General features: G+C 43.8%; 1 protein-coding gene across 2 annotated transcripts in view; it reads left to right on the top strand.

The window, feature by feature from the left end:
- The window catches only part of ADGRL1 (adhesion G protein-coupled receptor L1), a 270,982-nt gene that overhangs the window by 219,113 nt on the left and 25,679 nt on the right, over positions 1 to 26,190 (top strand). For both annotated transcript variants that reach the window (XM_083184977.1, XM_083184976.1), the window contains 5 exons: positions 1,944 to 2,762; positions 17,127 to 17,426; positions 19,592 to 19,695; positions 19,858 to 20,043; positions 20,530 to 20,568. In XM_083184977.1, coding sequence (XP_083041103.1) covers positions 1,944 to 2,762; positions 17,127 to 17,426; positions 19,592 to 19,695; positions 19,858 to 20,043; positions 20,530 to 20,568 — 1,448 coding nt within the window. The remainder of the gene's footprint in view (positions 1 to 1,943; positions 2,763 to 17,126; positions 17,427 to 19,591; positions 19,696 to 19,857; positions 20,044 to 20,529; positions 20,569 to 26,190) is intronic.

The following is a 26,190-nucleotide window of genomic DNA, read 5'->3' as shown; positions in this document are numbered from 1 at the left end:
CACACAGTTCATGTTTCCCTTTGTATCTTTGAAATGTGACAGTTGGTGATACACCTGTGTCCAGCTAGGTGGGCTAGAAAACGTGACTCGTTGGGTCCTGTGCACCGAATTTGAGAACCACTGGTCTAAGAGAGTGATAGAAGTGAGTGGCAAGTGCCTGTCAGTTATCTAGGCTTAGGGTAAATGAGATAGAAAGGACAAAGGAGACAAGTAACTGATTAGACAGATAATTGCGGGCCCTGATAGTAAATGGAGTCAGTGTAACCATATATAAAGTTTTCATAACCCAATGTTGGGTGAATGGCACAAGTACTGATAGATATGACAAATTCCCAACTTACTCCATGTAAACTGTGGGATGCAAAATACACCTGGCTTTTCTATAGCTGATTTTTATTCTGCCTCCTATCCTAAATGAGGATGATCATGGTGTCGTCCAATGACGGTGCTCCCATCACCTGCCCATTGTGGCAGCAGCCATTTTGTGATCTCAACCCAATGTTTACGAGAATGCTGTCTATTGGGAACAAGTAACGTCCTGGAGGCTAGAAAATGGCTGCCGCTGCTTTGTGTGTAGGTGACATGTGCACGTCAGGGGTCCCATTAATTTACTTGGTAAATTGACTTAATCGTCCAAGAATATTAGTAGATCATAAGGGGTGTTCTTTTAATGGGTTCCCTTACATAAAGGGTTCATTCACACAACAGGATGTTCATACAGACGGGATATATGTTTTCTACCATAGTTTCTTTTACTTAATCAAAATTTCCGTCCAGCAGGACAGAGGATACCAATCTCCTTTACCCACAATGCAACTCAGCTTGTCTCTTTCTTGCATCTCACACCTCATGGCTGTTTGCTCAGCCCCCCTCTAACCCAATTAGCTTTCAGGATCCCAACCTGAGCAGCAACAGAGATCCTCAGTAGGGGGAGGTCAACCACCTATGATCCATGTTTGGCTGAAAGTATAATATGTGACCTCAGAACTCTTCTTTTCTCCCTCCCGTAGCAGCATTGTCATGGCAATAAAACGTGTAATTTTCTCTTACTTTGGGGAAAGGAATGTCATCAGCAGTGAGGAGGAGGAGGAGGAGGGGAAAGAGAGAGATGCTCATGAGTTGGGGAAAAGACACAGTTACTAAGGGGACAGAAATAATGTCTGCATCAGCAGGTCAGTTTTGGGAGAGAACGCTCCAAGAGATAGTTCTGCTATTATACAAACTCAGCAAGACATAGAGCAGGATAGAACATTGGGGAATGGTGATTGACAAAGAGATAAAGAATTACATTTGCAGATGTTAAAGAGGACAGTTGTTTCATTTGGATAAACTTAGTTATTTTGTATTTGAAAGATGTAAAGAATAGAAGAAGGTTCCACCATGGGAATCCATGTAAGTGGGATAGGTAAAGGAGCCATGTGGAGTACTGGGAACCAGAGAGACTTGGACAGGCAGTCATTGACTGTAGCTGGGTTCCTTGAGATTAGGGGAGGGTTTTATTCCTCTGGTTCTCTCTTAATCTTCCCTTGTCATCCCCTTCTCACTCTCCCAGACTCATCCTCCTATGATCACAGGGTAATGCAGGGGGTGTAGAAAGAATGCACAGCTCACCACAATTTTCTGTCTCTCCTCCCCTCCTGCCCCTTTCTCTTTCCCTCCTTTCTACACTACTTCATTCTTTCCCATTTCATCTCATATTTTATCATTACACAATTTTATTTGTCCATTTTTCTAATCATATCTTTGTCTTTCAACCCATATTTTTTGCACCTGACCATATTTGTCCTGTTTACTTATTATTACGTCTTTCATTTTGACATAATTGCCATCTTTTCCATTATTTCCTGTAAATACCCCTGCCCCGTCTTCTACTTGCCATCATTTCCTTTCATATTGCCTTTCTTCCTCCCTCTGTACTTTCCCATGTTATCCCTTCCCAACAGTTTTCGTCTGCCCGGGAATGCTGCAGGAAATTCTAGAACCCACTTCCACCCATGAATCTGAGCACCAATCAGGAGCATGGTGTCGAGATCCCCTACAAGCTGGTGAGCGCCTCTATGTTATGCCATGGATTCCCTACCGTACAGACACATTAACAGAGTATGCGTCGTGGGAGGACTATGCTGGTGGTCGTCATACCACTACGTACCGACTACCAAGTCGAGTGGATGGAACTGGTTTTGTGGTATATGATGGAGCTGCTTTTTATAATAAGGAACGTACACGTAACATTGTTAAATATGACCTTAGGACACGGATCAAGAGTGGAGAGGCCATCATATCTACAGCAAACTATCATGATACCTCACCCTACAGGTGGGGTGGCAAGACTGATATAGACTTGGCTGTGGATGAGAATGGGTTGTGGGTTATCTATGCGACAGAAGGAAATAGTGGGAGGTTGGTGGTCACCCAGCTCAATCCATATACTCTTCGCTTTGAAGGCACATGGGAAACCACTTATGATAAGCGCTCAGCATCAAATGCCTTTATGGCATGTGGGGTCCTTTATGTGTTGAAATCAGTGTATGCGGATGATGATAATGAGTCAGCAGGCAACCGGCTGGAGTATGCCTTCAACACCCATCGCAACAAGGAGGAGCCATTGGGAACAAATGGAGCCATTGGACTGGATTTCCCCAACCCCTACCAATATGTTTCTTCTGTGGACTACAACCCTAGGGATGGACAACTGTATGTCTGGAACAACTATTTTCTGGTGCGCTATGCATTGAGATTCGGCCCTCCTGATCCAGCAGAAGGTTAGTACTAGAATAAAATGAAATGTGCCTGTCTTATCAATTGATTGAGTAGAAGAGTAGGATTCCTTTGTATTAGAGAGGAATTTTTGGCCTAATTCAGACTTGACTGTGAATTAGGGAACTCGCAAATCGAGCGATTTTCAAACAACTGTGCATGCGTACGTAATGCATCACGCACGTGCAAGAGGAATTAGCTATAGAAAATGTGTTTGGATAGTAAAGCCAATGTGGCCTGACATTGACTGACAGGAAGCCGGTGTTTATGGGTGGAAACCTGCCATTTTCTGGGAGTGCTTAGAAAAATGCAGACATGCTTAGTTGTTTTTGAGGATGGTCTTTGATGACCACTTCCACTCAGTCACAGTTTAGTGGAAGCCTCAGACCTACTGTACTCACGTTTGCACAGATGGCAAAAACGGTTCAATGTTTTGGGAGTTATATATGAATTTGTGGTTGGTACTGGTCAGCCATCTATTCGCAATTCTCTCGCAAGTTTGCACAGGACGACCTCTCTTTCTGTCTGGATGGCAACTTTCAGCACACAGGCGGTGTACACCGCTCACTAAGCAGCGGTCGCTCGCTACCTGACCGAATGCCTGCGCCCCTGACGCAGAATCTCCTTGGTAAAATGTGAGCGGAAGTGTAAGAGAACACATCCCCTCCGATGTAGCCGCTAGCAGAAGAAATCATTCGATGGTCACGACCATCGAATGATTTCTCCTGCCATCGCAAATAAAAGTCAGTCTGAACTGACTTTTATTTACTAGCGCTATTACAAAGATGGGGCAGGCGGCTGACATCCTGTGATGTCAGCTGCCTGCCCCCAGCAGGCATCGACCCATCCGCGTTCCCAGGAGAACGCCCAGCATTATTATGGGAATGCCCATAAAACACTGGATGTTCCCCTGGTCCTGCCCTGTATCCGCACCGACCCTCCCTCCCCGCAGCAAACAGCCCGGCGAGTGTGTAACTTGCCAACGCCATTCACAGTCAGGGTTCTCACATGCGCAGAAATGCTCAAGCGCAAACCTTGGCCATCGGTGCTGAGACCGAATTTGGAGACCTGATCTGGCCCGGCAGTCCACTGCGAATTCTCACATTAGTGCTCAAGTCTGAATTAGGCCCTTAGTTCCCAAACATAAGAACACACTATGATAATATGGAAAGGAGCACAATAGATAAAACAATTAGGGAATAAATGAAAGTGGCACACACCACAAGGCAGCCGTTATGTGGCTTAACTGACTATTTTTCAAATTAAGGACCTTATTCTGGTCGTTTCGCTTGGTTGTGTTTCAATGACTCGCAAAGCTGCGAAATTCACAGCTTTGAGAGTCATCCAGAATAAGGTCCTAAATTGTGCAACTAGCCAGGCCACTGTGCTGACGTCATATGTAAGCCCACAAAGTGATTGCCTCCACTAGGTATAGTTCTAGATTTCCAGACTGCATACATGACACTTTGGTCCTGGTTTGTGAATTTATCAGACCTTTCAAGTTTCACATGAGGGGTTTGTGTGTCACGTGTCTGCTGACTGACAGACAATAAAGTGGAAGGAGGAGAATATTTAAAAAATAAAATAACAGTTTGGATATTTCCTCTAACCAATTTATACTCTACCACTAATTATGTAACCAACCTGACATCAATGTACCATGCCAGGTGCCAGCTACTAAAGTGGGTAAGATTTTATAGTGCAGTAAAGAAACATAGATGGGGACGGAGATGGCACATGACGATCCTGCATAGCCTCTCATCACTCCTACAATATGGTATGATGTTTGAGCACAGAGGGAAACAGTCGGTAGGTTGAAACCATTAAGGTTGACATACATTGGGTGGGCCACTGAAGGTCGACAGGCCTTAGGTCACCACATACAAAAGGTTGTAATGCCTAAGGTCAACGGGGTCAAAAGGTCGACAAAAGCATTAGCTCAACATTGGGAAGGTTGACAGTCAAAAGGTCAATATGTTTTTTTTTTTTAAGCCGACATGTGCCGACAGGCGGTATTTCATGCTCTACCATCCACTAGGGCATGCATGGAGGGAGAATATAATAGTGTGCCGAGTGTAGCGAGTCACTGTGCCTAAAGCATGGCGAGTTCAGCGAGCCATCCGAGGGGACATGGTGCACCGATACGGTGTCCATGTCAACTATATCGACATTCGGGACAAATAACTTGAAAACTCATGTCGACCTTTTGACTGTAAACCTTCCCAATGTCGACATAATGCCTGTGTCGACATTTTGATCCTGTCGACCTTTTGTCTGTGTCAACCTTAATTTGGTCGACCCAATGACCCTTACCCGACTCAAAAGTCCATAAAGAAAGACATTAGGCAACTTGAAAGAGTACGGACACATTTATATGGTCCTGGACATTCCTGGCTAAAGAGAAGCCCGAGAGAAGCGGTGGCACAGTTATGGTAAGTCTGCGCAATGTCTAGCAGCTTATTGCTAGCGGGAGGATACCTGTCTGCGCCTGCGCTGTCCGGCTGCATTTGTACTTGCTTGGCAAGCTTTTATCCCTGCTTAGTTATGGATGAGCAGCTTGTGGCAGTCTTCATGTATAATGATTCGGTAGCACTTATGCACCCCTTCACGGCTAAGCTATATTACATTACCTGCATACACACAATATTAAAATGCACTGTAAGGGGGAGATAGATAGGGCAATACATTATTTATATGGCACGGTGCAAAATTGCCGTCACTTATGCCTCTGTATGATCACGTTTTGTCAATGGGCCGCTGTTTGCGCAGTGTAGGTATTTTCGGGGTAAAGCCAGCTCACAAATGCTTTTTAACAGCACGACAAACAATGGGCAATGAATTTGCCAAAGAGCCGGAATAGACGGATAATGCCGTTGCTTTTGGAGGTGTGAACCTAATTGGGTGTTGTATACAAAGGCTGTCAAAAACAAAGCATGCTTTTTAGCTACAGTATGTGCCATCCAGCTGTAAATGAGCCCCCAGTGATGTCTATAATAGAGAAAAGAGACATACAGGGGGCAAAGTGCTACATTCAGTGCTATTAATGATCCATATTAGGATCTCTCTAGTGCACTTTTCATTCTGTATGCATTACACCTGTATGGGGATTCTGTAAGAATAGAAGCAAGCTAATCCCATCATCAAAGCAGATTGTTGATTTACTCACACAAAGGGCAGTAAAGATGTAGCCTGTGTGGCGCGCACACTGCAGTCATGTCCCCAAAATAAAATATATCAAGCCATATGAGTGGGCGCTCCACGATGAACCGATAAGCCAAGTAGCTGCTATCACAGTATCCTGGGGGTAGTTACAGCGCCAAATAACACCAGTAGGTAAGTGATAATCTCAGTGTAATTGGAAAAAAAAACGTTAAAAAACATATAGGACTAAACAATTAAAACATGGCATATATAGGCACCTGGGCACCATCCACAGATCCAGCAACGGGGAGTGCCCATTACTACGCTATATATATATATATAAAATCACCCATAGGATCAGTGCTGGTATGCTAGATGGTGAAAAAGTGCACATGGAGTCCCTTCATAGTAGACCCTCCAATGGTGTCTCTTAAAAAGTATTGCTTTATAAGAGACATCATTTGCAGGGCTACTAGGAACAGACTCCATGTGCACTTTCTCGCAAGTGCTGGATCGTACCCGGGATTAGGGCCCGGGTTCGTCTCAGGTGCGACAGCGGTCTGTGAGCTCCGCATCCGACCCGACTTATTGCTGGGCCACTGAGATCACGTGGGGTGGAGCTTAGTGGCAGAGCATCATCAGGGGGTGGGGAGGAGGCAGTGCTTGGAGCTTTGCAGTGCTATCGCCGCTATAGTGTGAACGGGACCCAGGTTGCTCGACCCGGGTTTACCCGTTCACACTGCACCTCGACCTGGGTCAGAGCTGTGTTCAACCCTGGTTGTGACCAGGGTCAAGATGGCAATTTCATGCCGCACCTCGACCCAGGTCGGTGATGTAATGACCCGGCAGTAACCCAGGTTAAGGTTGGTCTGAGTGGAGTATCTGCATACCAACACTGATCCTATGGGTGATTATATTATGCATATATACAGTATATGTTTTAATTGTTTAGACCTTCATTTTTTTATGTTTTCATTCAATTACACTTTTATTGATTTTTATTTACCCACTGGTGTTATTTAGCGCTGTCAGTCACCCTTCTTTGCTGTCCCCAAATGACACTTAGAACTAAGTGATTGTTGCTAGTCAGCATTGCATAATGTAGATTGTAGACTATGGCAGAGTGCAGCTTCTGGTTCCTATTCTCAGGGTAAACTGGAAGTAGCTTTAGAGGGGATTCCAACTTCAAGAGATCCTATGGTCAACCTTGGATATGATGGATGTGGTATAGCTCACAGGAAACATCTAGGTCAGCAGTCAGTAGGTCAACTTCAAAAGGTCTACACTGAGAAAAGATCGACGCCATCAAAAGGTCGACATGGGTTTTTCTCTTTTTGTGTCAATGTCAACACCTGAGCACGTGTACCCCCAATTATTGTACCCTGTCCCCTCACATGGCTTGCTTCGCTCACCATGCTCTGGGCCAGATGGTTTTCTGATCTCTGCACACTTTACCAATTGGAGTCCACGTGGATGGTAAATTATAAAAACAAAAATGTGAAAAATTCTGAAACACTCATGTTGACTTTTCCATGCGTCGATCATTGACACAGCAACCTATTGTCAAACATAGTAACTGATGACCTTGACATTGTCTGTGAGCCATCCGGATGCCGCGTATGATAACAGATAAGATGAGTGGGTACAAATGTATCTTTCTAGCAAATATCTTATTTCATCTTAAGGTGCATACACACTGAGCGATTTTTGTCCGTCAAAGCAATTTTCCCAGGGGTAGATGGCTTTCTATAGCAGGACGCTATGGAAAGCCATCGCCCGCATAGCTCATCTGCTGGTTATACCGGCGGCCGCTGTCGATGATGCGGGAGCGCGCGGTCACCGCTGGCCCCTACACACTGGACGGCTATTGAGCTGAAAGCAACTCAAACAACAAAACTGAGCTACTTTCAGCTCAAAGTCACCCAGTGTGTATGGGCCTTAAGACTGCACCTAGGATTTATCCGATCCTGCAGCCCTTGTTGGAATCGTATGCAAAAGGATGGCAATCATACATTACCAGGGAAGTCCAGGAACAGAGCATGTTCTCCCTGAGGGAGAGGGTCAGGTAGGCAAGTATGTTCTACCTTCTTTCTGAAGCCAACATACTGTATTCAATTATTTTATTGCACTGCCAAATGTTTCTGCTTTATTCAGTTTTAGCCCTTATTAATGGTGAAAGAAACAATTCTTTCTGCAAAGTGTCAGCAAAAAAACCCTGAAATCTAATACTTACAGGAGACGAGTTTATTACTAGGTGAAAAGCTCTATTACTGAGCAAACTGGACTTTTTTCCCAACATTACCCAACAACAAGGGGTTACCTCCAACACAAAAATCAGCCTTATCACAGCGGTTTTGGACCGCGTGTACAGACCACCGTGTACAGATACAGTTTATTCTTATTGTACTTATGGTTCAGGTTGCTTAATCTGTACATTTTATTGTTAACATTACTTTAATGAGTGTTTTATGGAAGCTGTCATGTTAAAAATAGATGTTTTTAGTAGAAGAAAACATAATTATTTATGACTGACAATAACAGCATCATCTGGCTGCAAAATTATGATTGCCTTTGCCAAATAACATTTCATATTTCTTGGCAAATTTATACATTTTTTTTTATTATATTTTGGGAGTGTTAAAATTGGCTTTATTATCTTTGCCACAAAAGTATACCTTAGCCGTGGTCCTCCAGTTACGTGAGTCACATGTGAAGGGTGTTAGTTACAGATTCATGTTATGCTCAGGAGCCATCATGTTGTGCTGTATACAGTAGTTGTGACTGGGAGTTTAAAGAATATAGTATAAGTTTATACTGTGCTAGAGTTCTACTGCCGTAAACACATGACTGCGACCTACTGTCCTAGTATAGACCTCACTGACTATAGTGATTCTATGCTAAGCAAAGATTATCTTCTAACTGTCAGCCGTGCTGTTTCCCAGCGACAATCACTACGTTTTTAAAAGTTTTCTGTGACAAGGTCCCTGTCTAATGGATAACCGCACAATTCTCCCTATCTTGAGGGATGGGATATTCTGTGTGCTCTATACAGTAGCTTTAGGTGGACCATAAACGCCTTTACAACTATACTGTGGTCACAACAAGGGTGACAAATTCCAGTGAAACGGGGGTCGCTACAATCCTTTTATCAACGCTTGTGGTATATATGGTCAACAGTGTCTGGGTCGACATTCACTTAGTTGAACACTAATGGTCAACACCTAAGAATGGTCAGCGTACACTAGGTTGCCATTGACAGAAAGTCCAAACACGCAAAGGGTCAACACGAACATGGTTGACACCGGAATAGGTCAACACAAGTTGTTCACGGATTTTGGTGTCTATGTCGACATAGTTTGACACGGACACCGTATAAGTGCTTCAGGCACACTATTATATTCTCCTCTATGCCCACTGGGATGGTGAAGTATAAACAAATCGGGAGAAACTTGTGTCGACCATGGTCATGTTGTCCTTTTGCTTGTGTCGACCTTCTGTCGCTGTCGACCTAGTTTATGTCTGTCAATCTTAGGTGTTGACCTAATCACTGTCGACCCTTATTGGTCCACCTAGTGACTGTCGAGACTAGACTAGTGACTTAGGGCCAGATGTTTAAAGCTTTTAAAAGTGATAAAATGGAGTCCTAAACAACCAGCCAATCAGCTCCTACCTCTCATTTTTCAAACCCAGCCTGTAACAAGGCCGTTAGGAGCTGATTGGCTGGTTGTTTATCACTATCCATTTTATCACTTTTTGAAGCTTGATACCATTGTCAACATCTCAGAATGGCAATAGAAAAACAGTTGTTATTATTATTATTTAAATAGAGCATTTCATTCAATTGCGAGTTCTATCAAAATATTTTCAGGTTTTGTTTTATATTTTTTCATCTGTTTTGAAACAGCAATAGGGATCAATGAGGCAACTAAGCTTTGCCTTGGTGATAATGTATTGATCATTTCTGACATGGGGGGGGGGGCTTATGTATTAAGCATGGCAAAGAGATAAAGTGGAAGGAGATAATGCACCAGCCAATCACCTCCCAGCTGTCATATTTCAAACACAGCTGATTGGCTGGTGCGTTATATCCTTCCACTTTATCTCCAGCTTATCTCTTAGCCAGGCTTATTACATCTGCCCCAATATGCCATAGTAGATCAGTAGTATCACCATACTGTATCTTAAATACCTAACTGGCATGGTTGCATGGAATGTGAACCTGGGGGGAATCTATAGCCACATAGAAGTTTATTGCCACTGGAGAGGGTTGGTGGGATCTACAGTGTAGACCGGGAGAGTTCATTGCTACTGTGGGAAGGGGGGTTATTCTTCAGTGGGAAACTGTAGGGGGCAATGCCACTGGGGGATAATTACCACTGGAGGCTGAAGGGTAACGCCACCATGCATCGAATGCCACTATGAGGGTAATGTTACATGGGCACATATAGACATTGGGAGGCAGGTGCTAGGCACCTTCTGTTAATATATTTTTGTTAATATATTAAAATATGTTTTAATTAAATTTTTTCTCTTAATTAACTTTTTGTAAATTTTTGGGAGAAAAAACTGCCTGTTAATATAATATCCATACAGTATATAAACAGTGAGTCTGACAGTAGCTTCAGTGTACCAGTGTAAATCTGACATAACAACTCTGACAGATACATTTCTAGAGCACTATCTGCTGCAAAACTTGGATTAGCATCAAAATTGCTTATACATTAACCCCTTAGTTCCTGCAAATGGCCACACATGGATTGGAGTATGTGGGAGGTGAGATTGGATGAGGTCCAGCCATGCACTTGTGTAGGTGGCCGGATCACTGCCTGCTCCCCTCGGGCGCTTACACAGGCCGCTGCAGTTGATGATAGCATCATTATTTGGCATCACAGGGATTTCGGAGTATCACATGACAATGTATTAGGCCAGTTGCCAGATATTTACTGCAATATTGCCGTATGTGTGGCCTGCAGCAGAGGGACTACACTGTTCTAATTAAAGTGGCAGTCACATTCTTAATGCATATTACTTATTTGCTAATGATAACATGATCTATAAACATGGTCATTATTTTTTCTTTATGGTTACAGAAAATCTAAGGATTACCTATTGCAGCAAACTGCAAAACACTAATATCTATATAGAGAATGCAAGATCCCACCAATAACATCAATATCAATTGATACAGGTTGACTTAAGCTGGGTGCACAATTAGCGAACATGCAGTCTATGAGGATATTCGGCCTGATTCTGGACTGTTCACTCGCAAAAGCAAATTCTCTTTCTAATGGACAACACCATGTGCACTGCAGGTGGGGCAGATGTAACATGTGCAGAGAGAGTACTTGGGTGTTATTTTGTTTCTGTGCAGGGTAAATACTGGCTGCTTTATTCGTACACTGCAATATAGATATCAGTTTGAAGTACACCCCCGACCCAAATGTAATTCTCTCTGCACATATTTCTGCAATATCTACCCCACCTGCAGTGCACATGGTTTTGTCTATTTTGCGAGCGAACCAGAATCAGGCCCATTGGTAGATTGAGCTGCATGTACAGACGAAAGGGAGGGGGGATCGCTTTAGCGATGCGCTGCAGCACACATCGTTAACGATATAGGTATATATTCAATTGATGCCAGATCCATTACGAAATTCTTTAGACAGATTGGATCCGGCATCCATTATTCAGTGCAGCGGCCAAATCCAGATGTCAGATTTGGCCGCTGATTGATGCTCACTCGGCCGTCACGGGGACCGGGTGAGCGCAGCAGCGGGAGGCGGCACCATTGCCGGAGGCAGCGGGAATCGGGCCGGGTGAGCTGCTCTCACCCGGTTCAGAAGGGGAGTACGGGAGATGGCGGGAGGGTAGAAGTATGCGGTGGGAGGGTACAGGAGGCGGTGAACAGGAGGAAAGCGCCATGTAAGCTGTTGCTGCTCACCCGACATCGTCCTCCCTGCCTCCATCCGACATCTTTTCATGTTGCCGGAAACATGGCCAAAACCTTTCGGATCAAACCTAGGTGGATTAGCAGCTATTTCGTAACTCCAACTGGTTTTCATCAGGTCGGAAAGTTTTGACCTGTCGAAAAAAACAGCTAGCATTGAATGGATCGGAACCCCTTCCGACCTATTCTTGTCGAAAACTGCCATCTTTTCGGCAGTTTTGACATCAATTGAGTATACCCCACAGCAAGTACACAGTGAGTAATTTGCACTATATATATACAGTATCATTGTCATATAGTCCATATAGTTAGCGATTTATTACCCAGTGTGTACCCAGCTTAAGATTGTCAGGACACAAGTACAGTGGTTAAAGATATTTTTACTCTATGCTTATTTCAACTAGAGAACTCAGTAAAGTCTCTTTTATTTTCTTAAAAGACCTTCCCTGTCCCAGCCGATAGGATTTTGTGGATTACTAAGGCCCCCGTGGTGCTGCCGCTTACATGCCTCCCAAACTAACAGCAAAAAGAAGCCTGAAGGCAGTCGGGGCATTTAATAATTTATGAGGGCAGATGTGCTGTACCGGAGAATTATAAAGTGGAGAGAGATCATCACCAGCCAATCACATCACAACTGATATGTTACAGGCTGTATTGGAACAAGGACAGTTAGAAGCTGATTGGCCGGTACTTCTATTCCACTCCACTTTATCACTCTTCAAGAACTTAATACCGCTGATGCAAGTCAAGCTAGTTGGAGAGAGCAATAATAGCAGACGCTCCCATGTAAATACACATATGGAGCAGAATATATTGCAGCAAACATGTTTTCTTTAATATTTGTAAATATCGCAGGTACTGTATCCCCAGCTATTCACAAACTAATCTAAGCTAAAAGGGCGTACACACGGGGTGATTTAAGCCCTACCTCTAAGTGATCTGACTATCGCTGTAAGTGTGCACCCTATAGCATATGGGCCACACATCGCCATCCTGCTTAGATCACCTATCAGGATAGGCAAAACACTGCTCGCACAGATCGCTCAGCAGACATCGTGGGTGCATCGCATTTGTATTCCTATGCCCGGCACTCTGCAGGGATGGCATCCCCATGCACATTTATGCCGCATTTCACACTATTTTATTATGACTATAATCAATAAAGGAAAGTTATTAAGAACTTGTGCCCAGTACCTGATGCCTGACCTAGAGGCTTTCCAATTCCAGACGTGTCTCTGGCCACTGCTCGCCTTCCCCAAATTATTCATGAATGTCGGATATTTGTTGCTAGTTCTTTTCTAAAAATCCAATAAAATTGTTAATCCTTTTCTTTCTATGCAATAGTAAATGATATGGGTCCCGTCACATTAGAAGAGCCACTGGCTGTGTGAGTGTTGTTGTTGCCCGGAGATATTTGATTCTCTTATATATCACATTTAATTCCAGCTGAGGCATGGTACTGTGCTAAGACTCCAGGAGGTATATCCCAGAAGTGCCTAGGGCAGCATCCGTAAGACGTTGGAAGAGAAATGGCTTCATATCCGTTTTATTAGCTTTTTATGCTGACTGATCCGCTTTAGAAGTGGTACTGTGTGATCCACTATAAAGAGGTGTGATCCAACATGCTGCATGAGTGATCTGGGATCCATCATGAGAAAAGTGGCACTGTATTATCTAGTACAAGACAAGTGGTACTGTGTGATTCATGTGCAATAAGAGAGAAGTGTGTGTGTGTGATCCAACATGCATTGTGTGAAAAATTGCACTGTGTGATCCAGCATTCAGTTTGTAATCAGGGTAGTGAGGCTACGTGATTACTACATGAGAGAAAAGGTACTTTGTGATCTACTATAGGAGAAGTGGCACTGTGTGGCCCAGCATGAGAGAAGTGGCACTGTGTGGCCCAGCATGAGAGAAGTGGCACTGTGTGGCCCAGCATGAGAGAAGTGGCACTGTGTGGCCCAGCATGAGAGAAGTGGCACTGTGTGGCCCAGCATGAGCAAAGTGGCACTGTGTGGCCCAGCATGAGAGAAGTGGCACTGTGTGGCCCAGCATGAGAGAAGTGGCACTGTGTGGCCCAGCATGAGCAAAGTGGCACTGTGTGGCCCAGCATGAGAGAAGTGGCACTGTGTGGCCCAGCATGAGCAAAGTGGCACTGTGTGGCCCAGCATGAGAGAAGTGGCACTGTGTGGCCCAGCATGAGAGAAGTGGCACTGTGTGGCCCAGCATGAGAGAAGTGGCACTGTGTGGCCCAGCATGAGAGAAGTGGCACTGTGTGGCCCAGCATGAGAGAAGTGGCACTGTGTGGCCCAGCATGAGAGACGTGGCACTGTGTGGCCCAGCATGAGAGAAGTGGCACTGGGTGGCACAGCATGAGAGAAGTGGCACTGTGTGGCCCAGCATGAGAGAAGTGGCACTGGGTGGCCCAGCATGAGAGAAGTGGCACTGGGTGGCACAGCATGAGAGAATAAGTAAGTTTTATATATGTAGCGCACTTTCTCCAACAGGACTCCAAGCCCTGTGTAAACCAGTTTGAGCGACATGGGGCCAAATGCATTAAGCCAGGGGTTCCCAATCTTTTTTGATTCACGGCACCCTAGAGAATCAGAATTTTTTTCACGGCACCCCTAGGTCCAAAAACAAATATTTAGATTGGGTTTATATGCGATTCTTAGCGGCAGTTATGTGGTAAAGGGCAGGATTTGTTTCTGTTTGTACACATTCTATCATTGGCAGCCACCAGCACTGGTTTTGCTCATAAATAATTAACCATTAATAATTTGAGTTGATCCTGCACCACCAAGCCGCGGCACCCCTGCATGTGTCCTGAGGCACCCCAAGGAGCCACGGCACACAGTTTGGGAACCACTGCATTAAGCCTTAATAAGTAATAAAGTAGAGAATGAGGTACTTATGTAATATCTGGGCTCCCGTTTTTCTTATGAGACCACGTCCCCTCGCGGGGCTCGCTGCGCTCGCCACGCTTCGGGCACGGTGGCTCGCTGCGCTCGCCACACTATATAATATCAACTCCGTGCGTAGTTGGATAGTAGGGGTATGAAAAAATGGGGTGCATTTAACATGGGAGCCCAGATAATACATAAGTACCGAGAATGATAAAGAGTGATAGAGTACCAGCCAGTCAGCTCCTAACTGACATGGTATGAGCTGCATTTGAGAAATGACAGTTGGGGGCTGATTGGCTGGCTCTTTATCATTCTCCACTGTATCAGTTGTTAAGGCTTAATACATTTGACCCCGGGTACAGAGTTATCCAATATTAAGGGAAGTGGTTCTGTGTGTTCCAACTTGAACGAATATTACCGTGTGATCCAGAATGAGAGATGTAGTACAGGTTGAGTATCCCGTATCCAAAATGCTCGGGACCAGGAGAATTTTGGATAACGGATTATTCCGTATTTCGGAATATTTTAATATTTCAATGATGTATTTTGAAGTATCTTGCATTTATGCTGTATAAACACATAATATACACACACATATATTTTATTACCACATAAAATACACACAAACATATTTTAATTGTTCAAAAAACAAGGTTTCAAAACGTGAAACAAAATGTGTGTACTATCTCAGCACTGAATTTGAATGCCAAGCAATCATTGTCTTGCACATATATAGTGCCAGTTACATATCATGTCCCCAGTGATGCTGTTACATATGTCCCCAGTGAGTTTTTAGCAAAAAAAAAATTTTTTTTCACTTTCTGGAATGTCCGTATTTCGGAATAATTCGGATAACGGATATTCGGATACGGGATACTCGACCTGTACTGTGTGATCAGGCATGGGAGAAGTGGTACTGTATGATCCAACATGAAATACACAGTACTGTGTGATCCAACTTGAAAGAAGCATGTGTGATCCAGCATGAGAGTAGAGATACTGTGTGATTCAGCATAAGTGGTGTACTGTGTGATCCAGCATGAGAGTAGAGATACTGTGTGATTCAGCATAAGTGGTGTACTGTGTGATCCAGCATGTGCGAAGTCTTACTTCCAGATTAGGAGAAGTAGTACTGTGTGTTCCAGCCTGATGGAAGTGGTACTGTGACATCAGTATATATAGCAGGAGAAGCTATACAGGAGCCATGACATCACACTGTGCAATTAAAGCCCATTAGGAACATTTCAGTTCATGCAAAGGACAGACCAGCCATAAGGTCCTCATGTCTCTGCTCGCAGTGGACCTGGGGCTAAATGAATATGTGATCGCTGCTGTGCGAATGTATTACATTATCCAACAACTGCGCATGCGTAATGATCATAGTGCGCATGCACGAGCCGAAATAGCGTAAAAAATCACATATGGCTCTATTCGCAATCCCCTGGCAATTTGGCTGACAGGAAGGTGACAACCGCCCAATTTCTGGGAGTATTAGGAAAAATGCAGGCCTGCCCAGGCGATTTCAGGGAGACATCTGCTTTGGCCTCGATCAGCCGGATTCCGTCTCAGAGTTATGGAAGAGTCAGAGCTACTCACATTTGCACAAACTGGGAAAAGCATTTAATGGTTCGTGAACTGCACACAGATTTGCACTGAATAGTGAATATCGACCCATAGGTTTGCACGGTGCAGGTTTTCTTTCTGTCTTGGTCGCGACTGTCTACTCAGAGGCATCTGCAACCTCAGGTCTGAATCAGGCCCCTGATCCTGAGCTTTCCAGACGTAGCTTGAATTTTGTTTGACTGTGCATGTGCCATATACCGCGCATCTGTCCATTCAGGCACAGATGCATATCACAAGTGTGTATACCCTGATTGTACCATACACTCCATGGAATAGGCGTTTGTGGGTGATGGCCATGAGTATGCACTGTTCTGTATGGAGGGGGGGGGGGGGGAGGTTGTGGGTGTGCCAGCCCACCGCCATAGCATGCAGACAGAGATGGAAAGTCTATCAGATGGCTTTGGGTGTATGTCCATATACTAATGATGATGGACATACACCCACTTTGGGTGACATTCTAGCTGCAGGTGTGCAGATGCTCAGTTGGCGGCTGACGCAGAAGCACCAGACTCAGGACCAGCCTCAGTACAGGAGAGCATGTTGTGTCACAGAACTGATGACATGACTGAGGCACAATGCACTGCATTCTCCTGTACCCTGGGCCTGCCTCTCTGTATGTAGGGGACAAATAGGTATACTCAGCACCCGCATAGGATTAGAGGGGAAATGTTGCTGGATTGGGCATATCTTTTTTATGTTTTTTCCTGTACTTATATATTTCATAATAAAGTGTCTCTACTGTCTTTATTTAGGTCCAGTTACTCCCACGCCACCAGTGGTCACAGTCACCCTACCTCCCCCACCAGTGACTGTCACCACTCTGCCATCTGCCACCACAACTGTTCGCCGCCCTCCCCTCACAACTCATCCTATAGGGGCTATAAACCAAGTGGGGCATGATCCGCCTACCCCCGGCACCCGCCGTCCTCCCCCCTCCAACCAGCATTCACACCCAGAGATATTCTGTCCTGCACGTGAGGAGAGACGAGTCCAGTGGCCGGCCACTCAGCAAGGCATGCGGGTAGAGAGACCGTGCCCAAAGGGTACCCGTGGTAAGTCAGGAAAAACTAAGCATCCACATTATGCCAAGGGGCTATGGAACATGTGATATCAAATGACAATATGCAGAAAAATATTATATTATAATAATATAATGGGACATTGCGGTATAACCTTGGAACAACAAAACCTGAATTTTGCACGCCCTCACCGCTGGTCCTTGTAGTTACTTTGTCACTGTTACACCTTATGTTCCATGTACACTCGGCATGCCAAGTGCTTTTCAAGGTGCATTTCTCTTAAAAATCATAATAAAATATGACTGTAAGGCGTGTAATGACACAAAGCGTGCTTAGATGCGTATTAGTCATTTGTTTGTTAATGTGTTTCCCCTGAGCTTGTCACACGTGTCACTTTCACCATAACAATGTATTGTACTGGCGGCATGAGGAATAGCAGGTGCCAGTAGTAACACTGGAGCAGCGGCATCACTGGCTCAGTTTATCTAGGTTTATTTATTTGAAGAGTGAATCATTGTATTTTGCTGAAGGTGATGGAGTTCAGATCCTTCTCAGCCTAAATACTGTATGGTGCTGTATACTTATGGTAATCATTGATCCAAACACTGAGCTTCTTCATAGAAATAGTGACAATGTAACATTCAGTCTCCAATAAGATTAATATTCAATGATCAATGACATTTCAGCTAATTGTTTTCTCTAACTATACTCCAACTAAAGTCTGCTGTAACTAGTAACTCTACTGTAGTAACTTACTACTAACTCTAACTACTAACTGTGCTATAACTAGAACTCTGCTGTACTAACTGACTAGTATCTCTAATAACATCACTATAACTGCTAACTAACTGTTGTAGTAACTCACTAGTAACTATCTAAAACTATCTAAAACTGTACTGTAACTAGTAACTCTAACTGCCGTAGTAACTAACTAATAATTTTATTATAACTAATAATTCTACTGCAAGTAGTAACTAACTACTGTAGTAAGTCACTATTAAAGTCACTACTAAAGGTGCTCCAACACCGTACTGTTTACGGGTGTGATGCGATGCATGCTCCTGCGCACATCCCATTGCACAGTTCAAAATGTATGTGCAGCACCTACTTTTTGAACTACTGTAGCTTCAGATCACATTGCATGCGAAGCGATGTAGTCCAAAACACATCCAATTATTATACCGTGTATGGGCACCTTCACTCTATAACTAGTAACTCTAATATCTCTAATCATTTTGCTAGTAACTAACAACTAATAACTCGGCGTAACTTATTTAGAGTTATTGGTGAGTTACTATAGTAGTTAAGAGTTACTAGTTATAGTAAGGTTGTTAGTTATTAGACTAGTAAGTTATAGTACTTAAGGGTTACTAATTGCAGTATTTAAAAGAGTTCATAGTGAGTTACTACAGTATTTCTACCCAATTTAACACTACTATAACTAGTATCTCTACTGTAGTAATGTGCTAGTAGCTTACTGACTAATAACGATACTCTAATTAGTAACTAACTACTTCAGTAACTCACTAGTAACTCTAAGATCTGTAATAACTTTACTAAAACGAGTAACTAATAACTGTACTGTAACTTATTTAGAGTTACTAGTGAGTTACTACAGTAGTTAGAGTTAATAGTTACATTTTATAGTTAAATGTTAATAGTTAATTGCTGCATTCAGAATATGACGAAAACCAAAATAACAGCGCTGAAAAAAATTCTGTAAACCAGTTGGATTGACTTTACAAAAATAGTTTTAATAAATTCAAAAAAATAATACGTAAAATTAATATCATGCATGTAACGCTTTATAGTTAAAAACCACAGCAGAGTCCACACTGTCCGTTCCTGTAAATGTCTGGAATAGTGAGAACCATCTCAGGATATTATAATTACCATCCGCCTTGATGGATACAGGGCTCAGAATCCTTGGCAGGTAAAGGTAAAAGGTGTTCCCATAAACAAAGAGTCCTTTTGTAATCCAATTGGCAATAGGGGTGGATGGAAAACCGCTGCTTGCGGACCTGAGAACAATGTTGGAAGTCCGGTCCGTCCAGGTTGGTTCAGGGCAGTGGGTTCAAGAATATGATGTAGATGGGGAAGTGCAGTAAGGACAAGTCTTCAATAATCATGACCATATGCATTTGAGCTTATGCCGTTATTTTGTGGGCTAAGTTCTTATCTTTGTGTCTCCTCTGCAGGCATTGCTTCCTTCCTCTGTTTACCCACGCTGGCTGTGTGGAACCCTCGTGGCCCAGATCTAAGTAATTGCACGTCTCCTTGGGTCAATCAGGTAGCACAGAAGGTGAGAGACGTTCTGGATGACATTGCCCTTATAGGGAGTGATGATATATCTGTATCCAATGTGTCTGTTTCTGACTCTCTGTTAAATTTCTATACAATACTGCCTCTTTCTCCTTTGTACTCCCATCTCCCGGCTACTGCTCATCTTTATCCTGCTCCACAGATTAAAAGTGGAGAAAATGCCGCCAACATTGCAGGGGAGCTCGCCCGTCACACCCGCGGACAGATCTATGCCGGGGATGTCACTTCCACTGTGCGTCTTCTGGAGCAGCTGGTGGACATTCTGGATGCACAGTTGCAAGTGCTTAGACCAATCGAAAGAGAGAGCGCAGGAAAGAATTACAACAGGGTAAGATAACACCCCTAGTAGTAGTAGTAGTACGTTTATTTATAACCACCTTGGCCATTGGCTCCCAATGCAAGTAACGCTACTACCACCTGTGCCAATATTTGCCAGCTGAAATATCACTGATAAAGCCTGTAGCACTGTCCGCTAAGTCAAGTAACACTAATAACTGCTGCTTCCAGCTGCCAACTCAAATATCAATGCTACCTCCTGTTCCAGAAACCTTAATCCCAAGTATAACTACTGGCACCTGTACCAGTGACCGCCAATTTAAGTATCACTACTATAGTATTGCGACTTGTGACCACACACACAGAGCTAGGTTGCACAGCCAACAGAAAGGAATGCGTTTCACATGTCACCATTATGAATATAGAAATCCACATTTTGCCTACATCCTGAGTAGGAGCACAGGGACTGATCTGCCTTGTGGAAAGCTGCCAGGCAGTCATTAATAATACTCTCTGCATTGTCTTTTTTTTTTTACAGATGCACAAGAGGGAAAGGACCTGCAAAGACTATATCAAGGTAATGCAGATATAATGTAATACTTTATGTGCATACTGCCACTTTTATATTCTCTGTGCATTACGGCCACAGGCGTTTGAGTGCTTTTGTATATTTGGGTAATAGGCTGTCATATGGACCATTATAGTGTATTGCAGTAACAGATAGTGATATGTTCTGTGTTTCTTTGGCCCTTATTCTGATCTGTGCGGCCAGATCAGAATATGCGGCCAGGACCGTGCAGGCGAATCCCCGCCTTCAATACGGATCGCCACCTCCGTCCGTACGCGGATATGTGGCGGTCCGCATGAAAGTGGACGGGGATACGCCTCCTCCATCTTGGGAGCAGCCCCTGCATTCGATGGTCGCCGAACATCGAATGCAGGGACGCACGCTCCACCAGCGCCCGCCACCCTAGACCACACGGACACTTGTCCGTATGAAATCATGTATGGGGGCGGGCAGCTGACATCCGGCGATGTCAGATGCCCGCCCCCTACACATGCGTCACGGCTTCATTACCATGCATACGCCCTGCGTTTGCATGGGAACGCCCATGAAACGCGGGGCGTATGCATAGGGTAATGAGGTTAAGTAGCCCTTCACGCCCCTCTCCGCCCCCTGTGCGGCGTCTAAAGAATACGTACGGCGAAACCGCTTGCACATGCGCAGAGTGACCTCTGCACATGCGCAGTCGAAAACCATCGGCGGTACGACCGCATGCGGAAAAATCCGCACCGATCAGAATAAGGGCCTTTATGTGTAACTGGTGTTGGCAGAATCACTATTATCGGAAAACTGCGCAGGCCCTGTTCTGAGCATGTGCAGAATGGGTCCTGATTGTACGCAGTCCTCCTTCAGAGGGGTTGGGGGGGGGGGGTTAGGCATTTCTGTATATCGGCCCATTTTCCAGGGAGTGGCAAGTTCAGTGTCGGTGTCTCTGGATGTATATTTGCTGACCTGGCAAGACGCCCCGCAATGGCCAGCCTGACTAAGCTAAGGTTAACTCAGCTGGCTATCTGTTGGAAACATCACAAATCCCAGGGGGAAATGCCTGGATCTTGTATTCACCAGATTAAGGCCTTTATTCAGATATGATCGCAGTACAAATTTGTTTGGAAAATGGGCAAAACCATGTGCACTGCAGGTGGGGCAGATGTAACATGTGCAGAGAGAGTTTTAGCTCAGTGCTTACGCTGTGCTATAGCGTTGTCTTATTCAGTCTACATTGGATATTTATTCACTGTGGATTACAGTGCCTCGGTGCTAATAAATAAGGGTAAATGTGTAAAACTCTTTAATCCTATCCTTTGGAAGGTCACATAAGGCCTTATTCTAGTTCACTCTTTCTGACAAAATCCTTCTCAGATGGACAAAACCATGTGCACTGCAGGTGGGGCAGATGTAAAATGTGCAGAGAGAATTAGATTTGTGTGAGTTATTTTGTTTCTGTGCAGGGTAAATACTGGCTGCATTATTTTTACACTGCAATTTAGATTTCAGTTTCAACACACCCCACCCAAATTTAACTCTCTCTGCACATGTTACATCTGCCCCACCTGCAGTGCATATGGTTTTGCCCATTTTTCAAACAAATTTGTACTGCGATCAGATCTGAATAAGGGCCTATGTTCAGTTTCTGACTTACACTTACACTCCTTTCCCCCTCTCTGATCACAACCTTATTACCTGCAAGCTATCCTTACTTCAAACACAATGTCCCTGAAGTCCTCCAATCCTCCAAACTCACAAAAATATTAATACTATTGATTTTCAATAATTTTCCACCTCTTACAACTGCTCTTATTGGTTTCTACATTCACTTCTCCTGAGAGTTTTCTATCACACCTGAACCAGAAGAAATAGCACTCGATCAAAAGGCCCCAGCTGCCCATCTCATACCATTTAGACTCAAGATGTCAACCATGGCAGTGCCAATTAACAAGACACCTATAAAAACTCTCATGTACAGTAGAACATCAGTTGCGAGTCCGATTGCCTTGCAGGATGCCGGCCGAACTCAGAGTTTTTTTTTTTTTAAAGGGGGCAGTCATTTACAAGTCAAAACCGTACCTTTAAATGAGTGCCCCATATGGTCGACAGACTTACACCGTCTTACATACCACTCCATATCTACCACTTACATATTTTCAATCTCTCATCTCAAGCATCTAACCCCAAGTGACTTTCTGATACATTTAAAATCACTTAACCCTCCCTCATCCAACCCACCAGCCACTGCCAATGCTCAAGATCTTCCTTCCTACTTTAAGGACAAGATTGATCAGATCCAAGATGAAATGGTAAGCTTCCTCAGTCAATGACCTGCTCAATTCCCTAATAGAACCCTCTGGCACCTTACCTTTATTTGATCCCACAAATGAAGTATCAAGACCACCTCTTCTCTTAATCCAATACCCTCACAAATAAGTAAAGCTCTCTTGTGCTCATGTCAACCTCAACTACAATATGTACTCTCTCTACTGGTATCTTACCTTAACTGTTCAAACATGCAGTGATTACTCCCATTCTGAAAACACCAAATTCTTGACCCAAACTCTTTTCAGCTCCCATGCCTCTCCAAGCACCTTGAGAGACTTGCCTACACTTGCGTCACACAATTTCTTAACTCACACAACTTGGACCCACTTCAGTCAGGCTTTCGTTCCCAACACTCCACATAGACAGCACTGACTAAAGTAGTGAAGGATCTGGCCACTGCTTAGTCTAATGTCCATTACTCACTTCATATTCTACTTGATCTCTTCTGCTTTTAACACCATTGACCATTCTCATATAAACAATACAATCCCTATGTCTTCAGGGCACATCATTTTCTTGGTTCTCATCCTACTTATCTAATGGCTCTTTCAGTGTTCGCTTCTCTGAATCCACCTCTTCTCTACCACTATCAGTTGGAGTACCTCAGCGCTCAGTCTTGGGAGCTATGCTTTTCTCAGTCTACACCATATGTCTTGGCAAACTGATTAGCTCTTTTGGATGATACTCAAATCTACCCATCCTCCCCAGATGTGTCACCATCTGTGTTGGTTTGGATCTCATTTCGCCACCTCAAACTTTATATTTCCAAAACAGAATGAATTATATTTCCACTGTTCAACAGTAGTTACCAATGTGATATCTTTATCATTGTTCAGAATGCGACAATCGATTCAACCATACAAGGTCACTGCCTAGGTGTCATTCCTAACTGTAAACTGTTCTTTCTTTCCCACATTAAAATCATGTTACATACATCTAAAAAACATATCCAAAATACAACCATATCTTACACAACACACTGCAAAAACTCTAATCCCTGCTCCCATCATCTCCCGCATTGATTATTGAAATAGTCTCCTACTGTAACTGGCCTTAATAAAGAGACTCACAACTAGAATCCATTTTGAATGAAGTTGCAAAACTGATCTTCCTCGCTAGATGTTCATCCTCCCTTTATTGGTTACCTGTATTCTCTTGTATTCAATATACTTTTGCTGGCAAATAAGCCCATAAACGTATATCTCTTTGCTAGTCTCAAAATATCTCCCAACCTGACCTCTATGTGTCACAGGCGGTGGTATGGATAGTTATATACTATAACTACCGCCATACCACTATGTATGTCTGTGTCACAGGCGGTGGTATGTATAGTTATATACTGTGTGTATGTCTGTGTCACAGGCCGGTGGTATGTATAGTTATATACTGTGTATGTCTGTGTCACAGGCGGTGGTATGTATAGTTATATACTGTGTGTATGTCTGTGTCACAGGCCGGTGGTATGTATAGTTATATACTGTGTATGTCTGTGTCACAGGCGGTGGTATGTATAGTTATATACTGTGTGTATGTATGTGTCACAGGTGGTAGTATGGATAGTTATATACTGTGTATGTCTGTGTCACAGGCGGTGGTATGTATAGTTATATACTGTGTGTATGTATGTGTCACAGGTGGTAGTATGGATAGTTGTATACTATGTGTATGTCTGTGTCGCAGGCCGGTGGTATGTATAGTTCTATACAATGTGTATGTACAGTATGTGTCATAGGTGATGGTATGGATAGTTATATACGGGTGCCGGTCGGGGCCCGACAGGCATTTACCCGACGTCGGGATCCCGACTGTCTAAACACCGACAGCCAGGTTCCCGACGGCCACCTGCTATTTTCCCTCGTGGGGGTCCACAACCCCATAGAGGGAGAATAGAATAGGTGGCGAGCGTACCGATCCCGCAAGGGGCTATGTTGCGCTCACCATGCTGTCTGAGTCCGACTAGTCGGGATCCCGATGTCAGGCTAATGACTGTCGGGATCCCGACTGTCGGACCTTGTACCACACCCTTATATACTGTGTGTACATATGTGTCACAGGCAGTGATATGGATAGTTATATACTGTGTCTATGTCTGTGTCACAGGCCGGTGGTATGGATAGTTATATACTGTGTGCATGTCTGTGTCACAGGTGGTGGTATGGATAGTTATATACTGTGTGTATGTCTGTGTCACAGGCGGTGGTATGGATAGTTATATACTGTGTGTATGTCTGTGTCACAGGTGGTGGTACTGTATCTATAGTTATATACTGTGTGTATGTCTGTGTCACAGGTGGTGGTACTGTATCTATAGTTATATACTGTGTGTATGTCTGTGTCACAGGTGGTGGTACTGTATCTATAGTTATATACTGTGTGTATGTCTGTGTCACAGGCGGTGGTACTGTATCTATAGTTATATACTGTGTGTATGTCTGTGTCACAGGCGGCGGTATGGATAGTTATATACTGTGTGTATGTCTGTGTCACAGGTGGTGGTATGGATAGTTATATACTGTGTGTATGTCTGTGTCACAGGCGGCGGTATGGATAGTTATATAATGTGTGTATCTCTGTGTCACAGGTGGTGGTACTTTATCTATAGTTATATACTGTGTGTTTGTCTGTGTCACAGGCGGCGGTATGGATAGTTATATACTGTGTGTATGTCTGTGTCACAGGTGGTGGTATGGATAGTTATATACTGTGTGTATGTCTGTGTCACAGGTGGTGGTATGGATAGTTATATACTGTGTGTATGTCTGTGTCACAGGTCGTGGTATGGATAGTTATATACTGTGTGTATGTATGTGTCACAGGCGGTGGTATGGATAGTTATATACTGTGTGTATGTATGTGTCACAGGTGGTGGTACTGTATGTATAGTTATATACTGTGTGTATGTCTGTGTCACAGGTCGTGGTATGGATAGTTATATACTGTGTGTATGTCTGTGTCACAGGCGGTGGTACTGTATCTATAGTTATATACTGTGTGTATGTCTGTGTCACAGGCGGCGGTATGGATAGTTATATACTGTGTGTATGTCTGTGTCACAGGCGGTGGTATGGATAGTTATATACTGTGTGTATGTATGTGTCACAGGCGGTGGTATGGATAGTTATATACTGTGTGTATGTATGTGTCACAGGTGGTGGTACTGTATGTATAGTTATATACTGTGTGTATGTCTGTGTCACAGACAGTGGTATGTATAGTTATATACTGTGTACATTTCTGTGTCACAGGATGTGTATTGGGAATTATACTGTATGTGACACAGTGGATAGTATTTCTATCTCACTCTTTGTGTGTCGTTTGTGT

This window comes from Crinia signifera, chromosome 4, assembly GCF_055691185.1.
Source record: "Crinia signifera chromosome 4, ASM5569118v1, whole genome shotgun sequence".
Taxonomy (NCBI): Eukaryota; Metazoa; Chordata; class Amphibia; order Anura; family Myobatrachidae; genus Crinia; species Crinia signifera.
Note: the sequence above shows the minus strand (reverse complement) of the source record. Positions and strands in the feature narration are given on the sequence as shown.